At 48.6% G+C, this 14809-nt stretch overlaps 2 protein-coding genes and 1 pseudogene across 3 annotated transcripts; 2 read left to right on the top strand and 1 right to left on the bottom strand.

The window, feature by feature from the left end:
- Window positions 1-533: 533 nt before the first annotated feature.
- Gstt3 (glutathione S-transferase, theta 3) lies at window positions 534-7839 on the top strand. Of its 2 annotated transcripts, NM_001346523.1 has the most exons (6): window positions 534-1109; window positions 3768-3855; window positions 5062-5212; window positions 5909-6085; window positions 6459-6466; window positions 6946-7839. In NM_001346523.1, the coding sequence occupies exons 1-6, from the start codon at window positions 998-1000 to the stop codon at window positions 7010-7012; spliced, it is 603 nt and encodes a 200-aa protein (NP_001333452.1). In that variant the 5' UTR covers window positions 534-997; the 3' UTR covers window positions 7013-7839. The 2 variants fall into 2 exon arrangements, with proteins under 2 accessions (NP_001333452.1, NP_598755.1); NM_133994.3 differs by lacking the exon at window positions 6459-6466 and having other exon boundaries at window positions 542-1109; window positions 6946-7834.
- A 742-nt stretch (window positions 7840-8581) lies between these two features.
- On the top strand, window positions 8582-10723 carry Ddt (D-dopachrome tautomerase). The gene is made up of 3 exons (NM_010027.1): window positions 8582-8740; window positions 9043-9218; window positions 10450-10723. The coding sequence occupies exons 1-3, from the start codon at window positions 8633-8635 to the stop codon at window positions 10520-10522; spliced, it is 357 nt and encodes a 118-aa protein (NP_034157.1). The 5' UTR covers window positions 8582-8632; the 3' UTR covers window positions 10523-10723.
- Window positions 14338-14809, bottom strand: Gm19326 (predicted gene, 19326; annotated as a pseudogene).

The raw sequence follows: 14809 nt of genomic DNA, 5'->3' as shown, positions 1-14809 counted from the left end.
ATACATTGTCACTCTCTTCAGACACACTGGCAGAGGATGTCAGATCCCATTACAGATGGTTCAGGACCTCTGGAGGAGCAGTCAATGCTCTTAACTGCTGAGCCATCTCTCCAGCCCTTGTAGTAGTAGTAGTTGTTGTTGTTGTAGTTGTTGTTGTTGTTGGTGGTGGTGGTGGTTAGTTGGTTTTCCCCCATCATTTGGAGATTTGGGGAAATGATGATGTCATATAGGACTTAGGTGCCCCTGGCTGCCACTGAAGATTCCTTTTCTTTTTTTTCTTTTTCTTTTTCTTTTTTTTTTTTTTTTTTTGCATTAGGCGGAGAAGTTTTATCCAATCCTAGGCATGTCTTCAATCCTCCCTCCTGCTAGAGGGATTAGCTGGGGTGAAATAAATAAGAATAAGGAGGCCTGATCATTTCCCTCACGGGGTGTGGACCTAGCATTTACATACTTGGCCACTCATTACAACCAACCTGAGTCCTGGGCCCAAGGAACTGGATGGGATTGGTAGTCTCACTTCCTTCTTCCTTTCTGTGTCAAGGATCTCCGAAGCCACTCCTCCCTCAACCTTTTTTGTGAGTGGAGGGAAAGAAAGTGAATTTGAGGGCAGTTAGCACGGCTAATCTGCCCCTAAATTCACCAATAGAGACGCCGGTTGTGTCAGTTTTTCCTTTACTGGGTTCCGTTCCTCATTTGGCTGAAGCACGGAGGTACAGGGGCCAGTTTGGCTCCAAACCAAGACTCGGGCTCATAGTTCAGGTTCATCTGTTTCGGGGGTTAACTTGCAGTCCGGCACTGATTGGCCCAAAGTTCTTGTGGTCATCCAATGGGAAGGAAGATTGGGATCGAGCTCCGATCGAGGCTAAGAGGCACTTGAGGAGCTGGGACCCAGCCGTTCCTGCTCGCCGTTGCGGCTGCTCCGGCTTCTGTCCCCAGAGGCAGTTCACCCGAGGCTAGTTCCCGAGGTCTGCCAGCGGCTACTCCCACAGCCTCCGCCATGGGTCTGGAGCTCTACCTGGACCTGATGTCCCAACCCTGCCGTGCTGTCTACATCTTCGCCAAGAAGAACGGCATCCCCTTCCAGCTGCGTACCATAGAGCTGCTTAAAGGTGGGCTCAGTTGGCAGGCTGGGAAGTGTGCAGCCTTCTGTACGGAGCACCTCCCACCTCTGCAGCGGGTGGGTGACTGGCCAGGCCAGGTGTGCAAAAGCCGCTCCCGTGAGAAAGCAGTTGTATCAGTTATCAGCTGTGAATTTTTAAAGGACCTTTTCCTAGTGAATAACATCAGTCCCAATACCGGATGCAAAGGCGCCCTGGAAGCTACGGCGAGAGGAGGGGAGCTGGGCTTGAAAATCTCACCTTTGGAGATTTAAGAATGGTGATCCTTCTTAAAGACTTTGGAGAGAAAAAAAAAAGTTGAACTAACTCCTTTCCTAAATGAGGGAACCTCGTCTTGCATTTCTGCATGCTGGGCTAGAAAAGGGTTGTTTTGCTTGGGTGGGTGATCTTTCACTCAAGACTCTTGTGTGTTTCCTGTCCACCAGAGCAAGTCCCCTCCAGTGTCCAGGCTTGCGTGCCATTAGTTGTGTGTGTGTGTGTGTGTGTGTGTGTGTGTGTGTGTGTGTGTGTATTTTACTGGGGACCGAACCAGGATATCTATTATATATGCCACCACCGAGCCATGCTCCCAAAGCTCTTTCTACTTGTCATTTTGAGAAAGAGTCGCAGTAAGAACAACAGCATCCTCTTACAACTTCATACCATGCAGGTGCTTAAAGGTGGGCTTTGCTGGCTGGCCCGGAAGTCTGCAGCCTGCTGAACTTATGCAGCCGTTGGCAGTCAGGCGAGGGGTGCAAGTGAGTCCCGGTGTTGCGCTCTCAGTTAGCCCAGTGAAACATTGAACTGGTTGAGTTTCCCAAGAAGCTGAATTACAGGCTTGCCAGACCCGCTTCACCCCCCCTCTCCTCCCCTCCTCCCCCAGATCACACACAAACACACCTGCTTCTAGATGTTAACTCTATAAAAGTTGCCAATCAGCTTGAGGGTTGAGTGAAAGGACAGTGGGAGGGGCCACTCTGCCTTGAGTTGGAAAATCACTGCTCTGATTAGCCTTGGGGGGGACGGGGGGAGTGGGGCAGAAACCCAGCTACTGAAGCAGGTTTCAGTAGAGGCAGAGTTACAACTGGACCGGAGCTTGGAGAGTCGGTGGGGGAGGGGCAAGCAGAGACTCCAGAACTTCTTATTTAGCTGAGTCCTATTTAGCTCCAGTACCTCTTCAGTACATCCAGATTGAGTCGCAAGACGGGGGCTGCACATGGACAGTTTGTGAAAGGAGAATGGGCAAAAGCAATGGAGTCCATTCAGTGGAAGGAAAGACAGATCCGCAGATGGATCTAGAAGAACCTGAGTTCCCCAAATGCCCTCTGACTCCATTCACATGGACCAGGCAACCTACCTTGTACCGTCAGATCTGGTTTAGGCATGGGGTTTGGTTCTGTCTGGGAATCTCAAGTAAAGAGGGAGCTCTGAGGGCTTGGCACAGAAAAGAAAGAAGTATAGAGCTGCTGGATTCCTAGTGGCAGATTGGGAAACTTGTTCTGGCAAGAGCTATGTTGAGCTAAGAACCGAGAAAAAGGATGTTGGAGCTCTGATGTGTACACAGGTTACCCGGTCTGGATAGAAGAACCCACCTGTAATGGGACTTTTGACTACTTTTTGGCTTCTTTTTTTCTCTTTTTTAAAATTTATTTATTTATTTTATGTACATGAATACACTGTCACTGTCTTTGGACATATCAGAAGAAGTCATCAGATTTCATTACAAATGGTTGTGAGCCAACATGTGGCTGCTGGGAATTGAACTCAGGATCTCTGGAAGAGCAGTCAGTGTTCTTAACTGCTGAGCCATCTCTCCAACTCTGGGGTTCCTTTTTTCTTTTGCCATTCTCCACCCCTCTTCTTCCACCCTTTCAACCCCCTAACACTAGATAGAAGGGAAAAAAGGATGGAAGGGAAAGAGAAGAACATTGTATCATTAGATTACTTCCTGCTGACTAGGGGTATGGAGTTCCTCTGGACAAGTTTGATCTTCACTGTTAGGATATCAAATTTCTTCTTTTCAGCTCTTCACACATGACTACTGGACAAAGCACAGCCAACAGCACCCAACCAATAGCTGGCCAACCAGCCCTTTCCATCAGGGCTCAAGCATTTGTATATCTTCCGAAAATTCCCCAGAGTTCCAAAATGTCATACAATTGCAACAATTCTCTGCAGCTGGCAAAACCACACCTTTGCTAGAGCACCAGTTAAATCATAGTCACCTGCTGGGAAGCAGCCCTATATTCCCATACCTGGGATTAAAACAAAGACATAGTCCCATAATATTTCTGTGCTTTTTTTTTTTTTTTTTTTTTTTTTTTTAAGAAAGACACCAAAATTCTTACCACACCCACCCAGTTCTTGCCTGGGATAGAAAGAATGATCAGGGCCCAGGAATAAGACTGGGTGTTTGCATTAGGATGTGTATGGGCCATAGCTGCACAGAATCAAGTACAGAATCTTTCCCAGACCCAAGTAGTCACTCTGACCCAGGCTTCCCAGGAGTGAAGGCAAATGGATTTGTGAGAGGATCCGCTGCCCTGCCTGTTGGCTTCCTCTTCACCGAGGCTTCTTGTGGAAAACTGGTGCTTGAGTGTAGAGAAGGAGACAAGCAGACCTTAAAAAGTCTCTGAGTCCTCAGCTCCATGCTCTGGTCTCTTTCCTCAGGTCAGCAGTACACAGATTCCTTCGCCCAGGTGAACCCTTTGAGGAAGGTGCCAGCTTTGAAGGATGGGGACTTCGTCTTGGCAGAGAGGTAACATGTTCCCTGCTTGCAACCAAGCTGTGTGGGGCAAGCCACCTGTCTGGGCCTGATGCTGCCAACTTGGACTATGGCTTCTGTGTCTGCTCCAGGGTAACACCCAAGCAGGTACCTGGGGCTGAGATGGGACTTTTGAACACATGGTATGCCTCACCCCCCTTGTATCTCATGGATGAGGAAACTGAGGCAGGGAGATGGGGGAGCCCAGACTGCTTCCGGGCCCCTTCCCTGAGAGCCCAGCGCTCAGGAGGAATGATAGTGCCAAAGAGAGTGGCTGCACCAGGTCTTGGAGTACCACAGATCTTGGAGGGAGGAGCTACCCTAGAAGCCAAAGGAGCACCCATTGAACTTGGTTGCCCTCCGCTGAGCACCCATTAGCACCAGGTTGCCGTCTGACCTTGGAGCTTGTGCAGATCATAGTCTGGGCCCCCATGGGACTTGCATTTTGGAGGGGGGAGTGACAGTAAGGTGACAGGTGGAGAGTACAGTGGGGACAAGACAGGTTGGGGGGTCAGGGTTAGTGATTTCAAGTGAGACATGAAAGAGAAGCTGGCTGTGGAGGTGGTAAATGAGCAGGAACTTCCTGTACTGATGTACCAGGTTTGTGGGCAGTGTGTTCTAGTTGGAAGGACAAAGGTGAAGGCTGTGACATTAGACCATTCGCAGGTATGGGCTGAAGAGCTGAGGCAGCACCCCTGAGGTGAAGCAGGCAACCACAGCAGTGTGGTGGTGGTGGTGGTGGTGGTGGTGGCGGCGGTGGTGGTGGTGGTGGTGGTGGTGGTGGTAGGGAATAGAGAAAGGCTCTGACCAGTCCTGCAGGAAGGAAGTACCCCAGGGGAACCTGAGCAGAGGAGAGCTCCCATTTCCCTTGCATTTGAAAGGGTCCCCAGGCTGGGTAAGAAATGATTGCAGAAATTCAGGCACAAGACACCCTAGTCCTAGACCAGGGTGACTTAAGAATGACCAGGGAGAGGGCTGGAGAGATGGCTCAGCAGTTACGAGCACTAACTGCTCTTCCAGAGGACCTGAGTTCAAATCCCAGCAACCACATGGTGGCTCATAACCATCTGTAATGAGATCTGATGCCCTCATCTGGAGTATCTGAAAACAGTTACACTGTACTTATTTATAATAATAAATAAAACTTTAAAAAAAAAAGAATGACCAGGGAGTGTTCTCCATCTCTCTTCATTCCTCCAGTGTGGCCATCTTGTTGTATCTGAGTAGAAAGTACAAGGCCCCCGACCACTGGTACCCTCAGGATCTGCAGACTCGAGCTCGTGTAGACGAGTACCTGGCATGGCAGCACACAGCCCTGCGGAGTTGTTGCACCAGGGCCATGTGGCAGAAGGTGAGTTGTGGGGATGCTCCCAAGGCGCATCAGAGATGGCATTCCCTGTTAAAAAGAAAAATTCTTGGGCTAGTGACAAACCTCAGGGTGTAAAGGCACTCATCACCAAGTCTGACAACCTGAGTTCAATCCCTGCAATCCAATACAGTAGGAGGAGAGAACCAACTCCTGCATGTTGTCTTCTGACCTCCATAAGCATGCTGTGGTGATAGAGGGCATGCACGTGCACCTATGAGAGCATGTGTGCACTCATTCACACAAACCGAAAAACGAACAAACAAATAAATATTTAATTAGTAGTTCTGTTTCAATGTGTCACCTTGACGATCTTAGAATTCCAGCCCAGATTGTCAGCATTTCATGCTGGTGCCCCTCCTGAGTACTGGCTTTAAAAGCTCAACAATTCCTTCCACGGTGTTTCAACTACCATGTTTCTCTTGAGAAGTCCCACTTACAATCAAGGGGGATGCCAAATGGGGGTGTGATGGCGGGATCTACACTGGGAAGGGTTTCCGGTTGAGGTCCTGGTCTTAAGGGCAATAGAGAGTCATGCATGATTTTATATGGGGAAAGGAAAAGGAAAGATCTTAAGAACTTAGATGGATGGATGGATGGATGGATGGATGGATGGAAAAGAGTGGGACAAAAAGATGAATATTGGACAGAGCCGAATCTTTCTTCTTGCTGGTCCATCAGATGATGTTCCCTGTGTTCCTGGGACAGCCCGTACCTCCTGAGATGCTGGCATCCACCTTGGCTGAACTGGATGGGTGCCTGCAGGTGCTAGAGGACAAGTTCCTGCGGAACCAGGCCTTCCTTACAGGATCCCATATTTCTGTGGCTGACTTGGTGGCCATCACAGAGCTGATGCATGTGAGTGTCGTGGAGTTGGATGGCTTGCTGAATGATGGAGAGTCCTGGGAGGGAGCCGATAGCCTTGCTCTGGCTGCCTTTTCTGGCTCTGGGGCCCTGGATAAGTCACTCCTCCCTTGGCGCCTTCACCTTCCTCATCTCTAAAGTGAATTTTAAACTGTTTTATTAGCATATGTCAATTGCACATAGTAATGGGTGTCATTATGATACTTTCATACATGTACATAATGTATTTTGATAATTTCTTGTCCCCTTCTACTGCTTTGTCTCCTTCCCACTAACTTCTCTTCTACTGTGTGTGTGTGTGTGTGTGTGTGTGTGTGTGTCTGTGTCTGTGTCTGTGTCTGTGTCTCTTTGTGTGTGTGTCTTACAGGACAATGGGTGAGGATTTGTTTTCAGGAGCATGGACACCTTACCAAGTGGCCATTGAAGAAATCGTCCCTTCCTCCTAACCATCATCCTCAGAGAGGGGATGAGACGCTCATGTGTCCTTCATCCTTCCAGGACAGGATGCTAATGGGCCCAATAATATTTAAATGCCACGCCTTTCCATACCTGGAAGCCAGGGTTCCCACAGGTTCCCTTCCCTTTTATTCAGGCTTGTATATTCTTTGTCTTCTCCAGTATGTCCTAAGTCTTGGGAGGTAGTGACATAAAATGCCCAATTTATGACTGAGCTTCGAACAGTCACTTATTCATATCATTACAAAGTAAATTCTCATAAATCCTTTCTATAGGGGTATCAAGAGGCACTTCACACATGGTGGGGGAAGGGACAACATAGTGGGGGAAATACTGGCAGGCATGCTGCCTGTAGATTGTGGAACTTATCCCCTCTACCTGACTCCTTCTCCCCACAGCCTGTCAGTGCTGGCTGCAAAATCTTTGAGAGCCGACCCAAACTGGCTGCCTGGCGTCAGAGAGTAGAAGCCGAAGTGGGGGAGAGCCTCTTCCAGGAGGCCCATGAAGTTGTCCTGAAGGCCAAGGATATGCCTCCCTTGATGGACCCTGCCTTGAAAGAGAAGCTGAAGCTCTCTGTGCAGTGTTTGTTACACTGAGGGAATAGCTCGAACTGGGAGACAGACGGTCAAGGGAAACTCGGGGCCGTGCAAGCGAAGAGATGAGGCTGTCTGGCTCTTTGGCTGTCACTAGGACATAGGGTCTCTGGTCCGCAATTTCCTCTCTGCATCACCTGTGTTCCCTCTGTGTCCCCACCTGGCTTGTGCTGTAACATCAGTTCTTATCTGACTTCTGGAGAGAGCTCCAGGAAAATACTTGGGAGAAACGTATCTGGCCATATTCCTTTTCTTTGAAACTTTACAAACCATTGAACCTTCCCCCATCCTCCAAGCCATATTTGTATATACATGTATATACACATATACATATAATTGATATCTGGTACCACGTGACCCTCTGTGCTCCTCAACCCTGGTGCCTCCCTTCCTCAGTTTTGGCATGCAGGATCTATGATCTCTCAGTTGAATACATGCAAGAGACGGGGATTGACTAGTGAAAGACCTTTGTCCTCTGCGTCTTTGCTTCCTGCCATAGGTGGGGTGCAGGGCTGGTTCCTTTGTGGGAGTGGAAGTTGCTTGGTATGTCCTGACTTTCCAAATTCTTGTCCCAAGCATTCTAACCCTGACTGCTGCCTTCTACCTGTCTCCGGCTCCAAACTGTCAAGCTACTTAATCTTGTGCCATAAGACGTCTTTTATGTGCCTTACCTAATAAATACATTGTTAACAGAAGAGTAATGGTTTTGCTTCTGGATCCTTTAGTATGCACACTTTCCTATGTGTAATTGGACAGATTGCTTTTTTCGGTTTGTGTGTGTGTGACAGTTTCTCTGTGTAGCTCTGGCTGTCCTGGAACTCAGTCTGTAGACCAGGCTGGCCTAGAACTCAAGAGATCTGCCTACCTCTGCCTCCAGAGTTCTGGTTTTAAAGGCTTGCACCACAACCACCCGGCCAGATTGGTTTGTTTTAAGTAGTTCTACCACTCTCTAATGGACAATGATTTATCCCTGACAGAAGAGTTTACAAACTCAGGTATCTTAGGGACCAGAGAGAGATGCCCTTGTCCTAGGGTCTTGCCTAAGCACACCTCACGTGCTATTTGGTCTCAAGATTGTTCAAAAGAAGTGCGGTTCCCGTACTGAGTTTGAAATGATCACAATCATTTAAGAAACTTTAAGCCTTTAAGTCTCCTATAGAAATGTATGCCTTGTGGGCAACTAGCTGGGACGCTCAGAGGGAAAAACAGAGCCACCTGCCGACTGGGAGGGCCAAAGGTAGTGAACCTGGGACCAGTAATTTGGAGCCGGCACACGTGACAGCGGAAGAGGCGTATCTCTGATAGCCAATCTAGAAGGGCCGAGTCTGCCTGGCCAATGAGAAACAGAGCTGTGCTCTCCCTCCCCGGCCCCGCCTCCCTGGCCCCGCCTCCTCCCCGCCCCTCCCCGCGCTCCTTTTCTGGAACCTCTACTGGCTCCCACAGCTCACCCGGTGCAGTTACCGTTTGGCGATCCCACTCTTCTCCCGCTAACATGCCATTCGTTGAGTTGGAAACAAACTTGCCGGCTAGCCGCATACCCGCGGGGCTGGAGAACCGGCTGTGTGCGGCCACAGCCACCATCCTGGACAAACCCGAAGACGTGAGTGAGGGTCGGCGAGAACTTGTGGGCTAGGGTCGGACCTCCCAATGACCCGTTCCCATCCCCAGGGACCCCACTCCCCTGGTAACCTCTGACCTTCCGTGTCCTATCCTCCCTTCCTAGATCCCTTCCTGGTTGTCTTTCCCAGGCGTGACCCTGACGTGACTGACTCCCAAGGATCCTGGGCAGTGTCCCAGACCCGGAGCCCTCGGACCCCCACGTTAAGAATTTGGCGCGCCCCCTTCTGAACACCAGCCATGCCCTGCCCAAGCTTCAGGATTTAACTTTTGTGTTCCTTGCAGCGCGTGAGCGTTACGATACGACCTGGCATGACCCTGTTGATGAACAAATCCACAGAGCCTTGTGCTCACCTTCTGGTCTCTTCCATCGGGGTTGTGGGCACCGCGGAGCAGAACCGCACTCACAGCGCCAGCTTCTTCAAGTTCCTCACCGAGGAGCTGTCCCTGGACCAGGACCGGTATGCAGGGCCAGTGAGGGAACGTATTTGTGCGTCTGGAGTCAGGACTCAGTCTCTCTGTATGAGGTTGGGGGGGGGGGGGGTGTCACTATTTGCTGGTTCCAGAAAGCACTCAGTGTCCTTGTCCACGAAGGTGGACTCCTCAGGCACTGGAATGGTGGGTCTGTGATCAGAATGTTAGCAAGATTTCAATTCCTTCGACTCTCTACAGCCCCGAGAAAGGATGGTTTGGGAAGCCCCAGTGTAGTCTTGTGTGTACTGAGAATCTACTTAGGCACCCTCTTAACCACTGTGATAGTGGCCTCCTCACCGTCACTGAACCAGGGGGTCTGGTTTTTTAAGGGAGAACTTTTCCAGGCTGGTCCGAGGGAATCTGGTTGTGTCCTGAGGCAGATAACCTTTGAACTAGATAAGGCTCCGGGAGAGTTGCTGGATGATAAAAAGACCTCCCCCACAAGGTGACCCTCCCCTCCCCCCTCCCCATCCTTACATTCTGAGGCAGAGTTAGAGTCTCATATTCCTGAGGCTGGAGCGGGCCTGTGAAGAACTACGGAGATAAGTTTGAAAGAGCCTTCCAAAATGGAGTCCTAGTGGGCTCAGGAAAGTTGGTAATGGCTGCTTTTGTTGGATGCTCAAATGCTGTCCTTTAGTTGAGGGGACAATACTTCTTAACGGTAATGCTCGTGCACACAGCACAGGGCAGATTTGGTAGCTTCCTGACATAGATAACTGTATTGGGCCAGTTTTACAGATGGAAACCTGAGGGTGTCAGCCCTGTGCACAACCACCCTGGTGCCAGACGATCGCCAGGGACTTCCTCTGAGTCCTGTGATTGAGCAATTGCTGATTCCCACAGATTTGAATCAGATTTGAACCTGCGCCTCACTTAGAGCTGGGCTTTGGTTCAAAACTAAGTGCCTGGTACCCTGGGCACGCCTTTAGGAGCATGCAGTTAGTTAGAAGCAGGGGGACTGTTTGTTAGCCCGTAAGCAGCCTAACATGCTCACCTGAGCACAGAGCACAGGTATTGAAGCCATTGCGTTAAGTCTGCACTGGGACCGGTATAGCCATCACCTTTCTTCTGACTTGTCTTTGGTGCAAGGATCATTAGCTGGGGTGGGCAGATTGGCAAAATATCCTGCAGGCTGATATGGGCTGGCCTGTCTGGCAGGGACCTTAACAAATGAGGGGTGTATGCAGGAGTTGACATCTCTCCTTCTTCCTCCTAAAGGATCGTTATCCGCTTCTTCCCCTTGGAGGCTTGGCAGATCGGAAAGAAAGGAACTGTCATGACATTTCTGTGACGGAAACAAAGAACCCAGGGTGTTTGCTCGAACCGGGCCAGAGCCCTTCCAGAGAGGCCCTCCCGGCAGAATCGTGGCCTGGTAGATAGGATGGTAAATCCCTCTTTTGCCTAAACGTCTGCGACTTCAGTGGTCCATTTTTCTCTTCCCCAGCCTCGTGAATAATTGAAAGAGAGCAAATAAATGAAGAGAATATCATTCAAACATGACTTCTTTGCTTCTGTAACCCCCTCTCTGGCATCCTTGAAACCCTAGAGTTGGGATTTGTTCATGAGGGCAAAGGAGTGGGATGTCGCCTGTTTGTGGGGCTGCCGTGTGATGGGAGATGGCTCAGCGGTTAAGAGCGCTGACTCCTTTTCCAGATTTCAATTCCCAGCAACCACATGGTGGCTCACAACCACCTGTAATAGGTTCTGATGTCCTGATCTCTTCTGGTGTGTCTGAAGACAGTTACAGTGTACTCATATACATAAAATAAATAAATCTTAAAAAAAAGGAAGGAAGGAATAGATAGATAAATAAATAAATAAATAAATAAATAAATAAATCTGGGGCAGAGGGTTCATCCTGGAAGGCCTGCTTTCTACAGCCATGTGTAGATCACTGGGGTCATGAGAGCAACTGGTCTAGCCTGGGGTAAAGAGTTGGCCTGGGTTATCAGTGTTGACTGCTGAGCTTGGCCTGGAGAGTAAGGACCATCCCTGGGCACTATGCACTGTGCCTCTTGTTGTTACCTCACTGGACCTGTGCACGTGGCAGAAACCATGCCAACCATGGGGAATGTAATACCGGCTAGCACGCCAAGTATTGGAAATGTAATTCCTTCCACCGGAAACTGAACTGCTGATATTCCCACTCTCCATCTAAGTGGCTCTATATTTCAGACTCTACGGATGAGGTGAGGAGCCCAAAGGGAGTCTCCTCTTCCTTTTCCAGATGTTCTATGCAGAGTTTACAGCATGAAACGCACAGGCACTGTTGGTACTGTTTCCCTGCATAGTTAGATGGTTCTTCATCTTTAGGACGTCTATGAAATGTCAAGTTAAGTTTTTTTTTTCTTTTATTCTGTATAGTCTACAAGCTAATAAGGTTAGTTTCCAGTAGCATTGGCCCAGGCCTCCTGTGGGGTCTCACATTCAAAGCTCCACCTTGGAGACCCTTTGATCTCCATTGCATTTTCACACATTTCCAAGGCTGGGGTGAGGTAGTTATTAATGTGCAGGACAAGGTGAGAGATGTGGAACATGGTGCTGGGTACAGGGTTTGTAGACGAAATGCCCAAGGATGTGAGAGATGATGGGAGGCAAAGTCAGCCTCCAGGTTTGTGAATGATGGTGACAGCATCCTTCACCGAGACCACACAGGGCCTCTGGCAAAGAGTCTGATCCACACTACACATTCTAACAACCATGTGGGTGAGATGCTGCAGGCAGGCTGCACTGCCCAGATGTGAGGCGCTAGCCTCTCTAAGAGGGATGCTTCTAGAAGCCCACAGATGATAGGTAATCATGCCCTTATGTTACTTGAAGGGGTAATCTCACCCCAGGAGAGTTGGAGGGGTTGGTGGCTCTGCTGCTAGCTCTGTCCTAGGGAAGACGGGAATGGACTCAAGTTTACTCTCGCTCTTCAAGACATACACAAAGGATCCTTTGGAAGCCTTCCCTCAGCTTGTGCCTCCTAAAACTCTTTAGGTTTGGTTTCTTTTGTGACATCCTGAGATCAGTGCATTGCTGTCTGACCCCAGGCAGGTCACCTGACCTTTCAACCTCACTGCTCCTCTGTACCATTTGGAAAGTGAAAATACCTGCCCAAATGGCTGGAGAATAGCCAGGGTGTGTTCTCTTCCCAATGCATCCACCCCCCCCCCNNCCCCCCCCTGTTGACATCCTACTTTTGCTAAGCCACAGGAAACAAAGCGCCACACCACCTCCTGTAGGATCTGTGTGACAAGTTCCACAGACTGTCTGTCAAGGTGCTCCAATTCCTACAGTAGCTCAAGGGATGTTTGCAGGTTGAATGTTAACATCTAGAGACCTGGCATCATGTGAGTTTTCCTGAGGTGATGTTAACAGATGTCTATTCATCCTGCATGTATAACAGATCAAAGAAAGTTACTTATGTGAGTGTGAATGGGTGGGAGGGTTCCTTACAGAACAGCAGTGGCTCAGATGTAGATGCAGCACCAGAAAGCCTTCCTCAGCGTGGGTGACCACTTGAGAAGCTGCATGCCCAGAGCTCCCTGAACAATTTGCAGGCTGCTTGGCTGACACAAAGTTCTCTCCCTAGCCACTGTTATTCCTCATATAACTTTGGGAAGGTGTCTCACTCTGCTTTTCTATTGCTGTGATTAAAAAGAAAAACATGGCAAAAAGCAACTTGGAAAGGATTTATTTTGTTTTACACCTTACAGTTGTAGCCTATCATGAAATAAAGTCAGGACCGAAAGAAACCTAACGCAGGAACCTGGAGGAGGCAAGAATTGTAGACAATAGATGATGTCTACTGGTTGTGGTGGTTTGAATAAGAACGTCCCCCACAGACTCATGTGTTTGAATGCTTGGCCTATTGGGAGTGGCACTATTAGGAGGTGTGGCCTTGTTGGAGGAAGTGTGTCACTGTATGGGGTGGGCTTGAAGGCCTCCTATGTTCAAGCTCTGCCCAGTGTGGTACACAGTCTCCTTCTGCTGCTTGTGGATCGAGATGTAGAACTCTCAGCTTCTTCTCCAGCACCATGTCTGCCTGCATGCTGCCATGCTTCCCACCACTGTGATAGTTGACTGAACTTCTGAAACTGTAAGCAAGTCCAATTATACGTTATCTTTTTTTTTAAAGATTTATTTATTTTATGTATATGAGTACACTGTAGCTGTACAGATGGTTGTGAGCCTTCATGTGGTTGTTGGGCATTGAATTTTTAGGACCTCTACTCGCTCCTGTTGGCCCTGTTCGCTCAGTCCCTGACTGCTCCGAATCAAAGATTTATTTATTATTATACGTATGTACACTGTAGCTGACTTCAGACACACCAGAAGAGGGTGTCAGATTATGGGTGGTTGTGAGCCACCATGTGGTTGTTGGGATTTGAACTCAGGACCTTAGGAAGAGCAGTCAGTGCTCTTATCACTGAACCATCTCACCAGCCGATATTATCTTTTATAAGAGTTACTGTGGTCGTGATGCTTCTTCATAGCAATAAAACCCTAACTAAGACACTGGCTTTCTTTTTTCCAACAATAGTTTTTTTGTTTGTTTGTTTGTTTAATTCACTTCACAGTCCCCTTGTCGTTTTTTTTTTTTTTGTTTGTTTGTTTAATTCACTTCACAGTCCCCTTGTCGTGTCCCACTCGACCAGCAAGAAAGACCAACCACCGGTTCTTCTTTAAGCAGTTTACTCAGGCAGCTACTTACTTTAAATCCCCTAGCCTCTCTTGTTACAAGTGTTTTTCTCTCCACTCCAGCCACAACCACGCCCCCACCAATCACCACAGGTCACATCACCTCACCAGGAAGCTTGCTCAGCCAATCAGGGATTAAGGGCAGGCCATCCACCAAACATGGGCTTGTTTACTACCTGGAGCAGACTTCCATCTTGCTGACCAGGAAGTCTGGAATGGCTCCCTACATCCCCTTCTTTTTTTCCTTCCAGTTCCACCCCAAATCTATCCTCCCCTTGCTCCTCCTCTTCTTCTCTCCCCTCTTCCTGGGTACCACACTACCCTGGGACATCTAGTCTTAGCAGAACACACTGGCTTTCTTTACATAACTTTTGTCTGCTCTTTCTTTCGTTTTCTCTCTCTCTTTCTCTGTTTCTTTTTCATGTTTACAATAGACATTTATTTAAAGTGAGACATAGGTAGAGCAAATATTTCTTAAATTGTGATTCAGATTGAAATAACTTTGTAGAAGTATGGTGAGACCAGGCACACCCACAGATCTTATCTAAAAGATCACTTCTTCCCCCACTCCTCTCTCTCCTTTCTTTCCCGAATAACCTCTTTTAGATAGGGTTCAAGGTAGAATTTGTCCTCCTCATATGTTGTCCACTGATCCTTAGGCAAGATCCTATGCCTCATAGTCAGGCTCTCTTAATTCGAAACAGCCTGTCATAAAGGTCCTCAGGAAGCCTTCTTATGGCTTCTTTTACATCTTCAGTTTCATGTAGTGTAGCATCTCGCATTATCCCCAGTTTATTGAATCCTGCAGCGTTATAATACCACTTTCGAAAACCATCCAGCCACTTGCTTGATGCTGCAACAGCAGATTGACCCGCCATTTTGACCTAAGAGT

Source organism: Mus musculus, chromosome 10 (genome assembly GCF_000001635.26).
Source record: "Mus musculus strain C57BL/6J chromosome 10, GRCm38.p6 C57BL/6J".
NCBI classification, from domain to species: domain Eukaryota; kingdom Metazoa; phylum Chordata; class Mammalia; order Rodentia; family Muridae; genus Mus; species Mus musculus.
Note: the sequence above shows the minus strand (reverse complement) of the source record. Positions and strands in the feature narration are given on the sequence as shown.

Coding starts and splice junctions, on each gene's coding strand:
- Gstt3 (NM_133994.3), top strand. CDS start 998: ATGGGTCTGGAGCTCTACCTGGACCTGATGTCCCAACCCTGCCGTGCT. Junction 5,213..5,908: donor CCAGGGCCATGTGGCAGAAG/GTGAGTTGTGGG, acceptor CTGGTCCATCAG/ATGATGTTCCCTGTGTTCCT. Junction 6,086..6,945: donor CCATCACAGAGCTGATGCAT/GTGAGTGTCGTG, acceptor TTCTCCCCACAG/CCTGTCAGTGCTGGCTGCAA.
- Ddt (NM_010027.1), top strand. CDS start 8,633: ATGCCATTCGTTGAGTTGGAAACAAACTTGCCGGCTAGCCGCATACCC. Junction 8,741..9,042: donor TCCTGGACAAACCCGAAGAC/GTGAGTGAGGGT, acceptor TGTTCCTTGCAG/CGCGTGAGCGTTACGATACG. Junction 9,219..10,449: donor CTGTCCCTGGACCAGGACCG/GTATGCAGGGCC, acceptor TTCCTCCTAAAG/GATCGTTATCCGCTTCTTCC.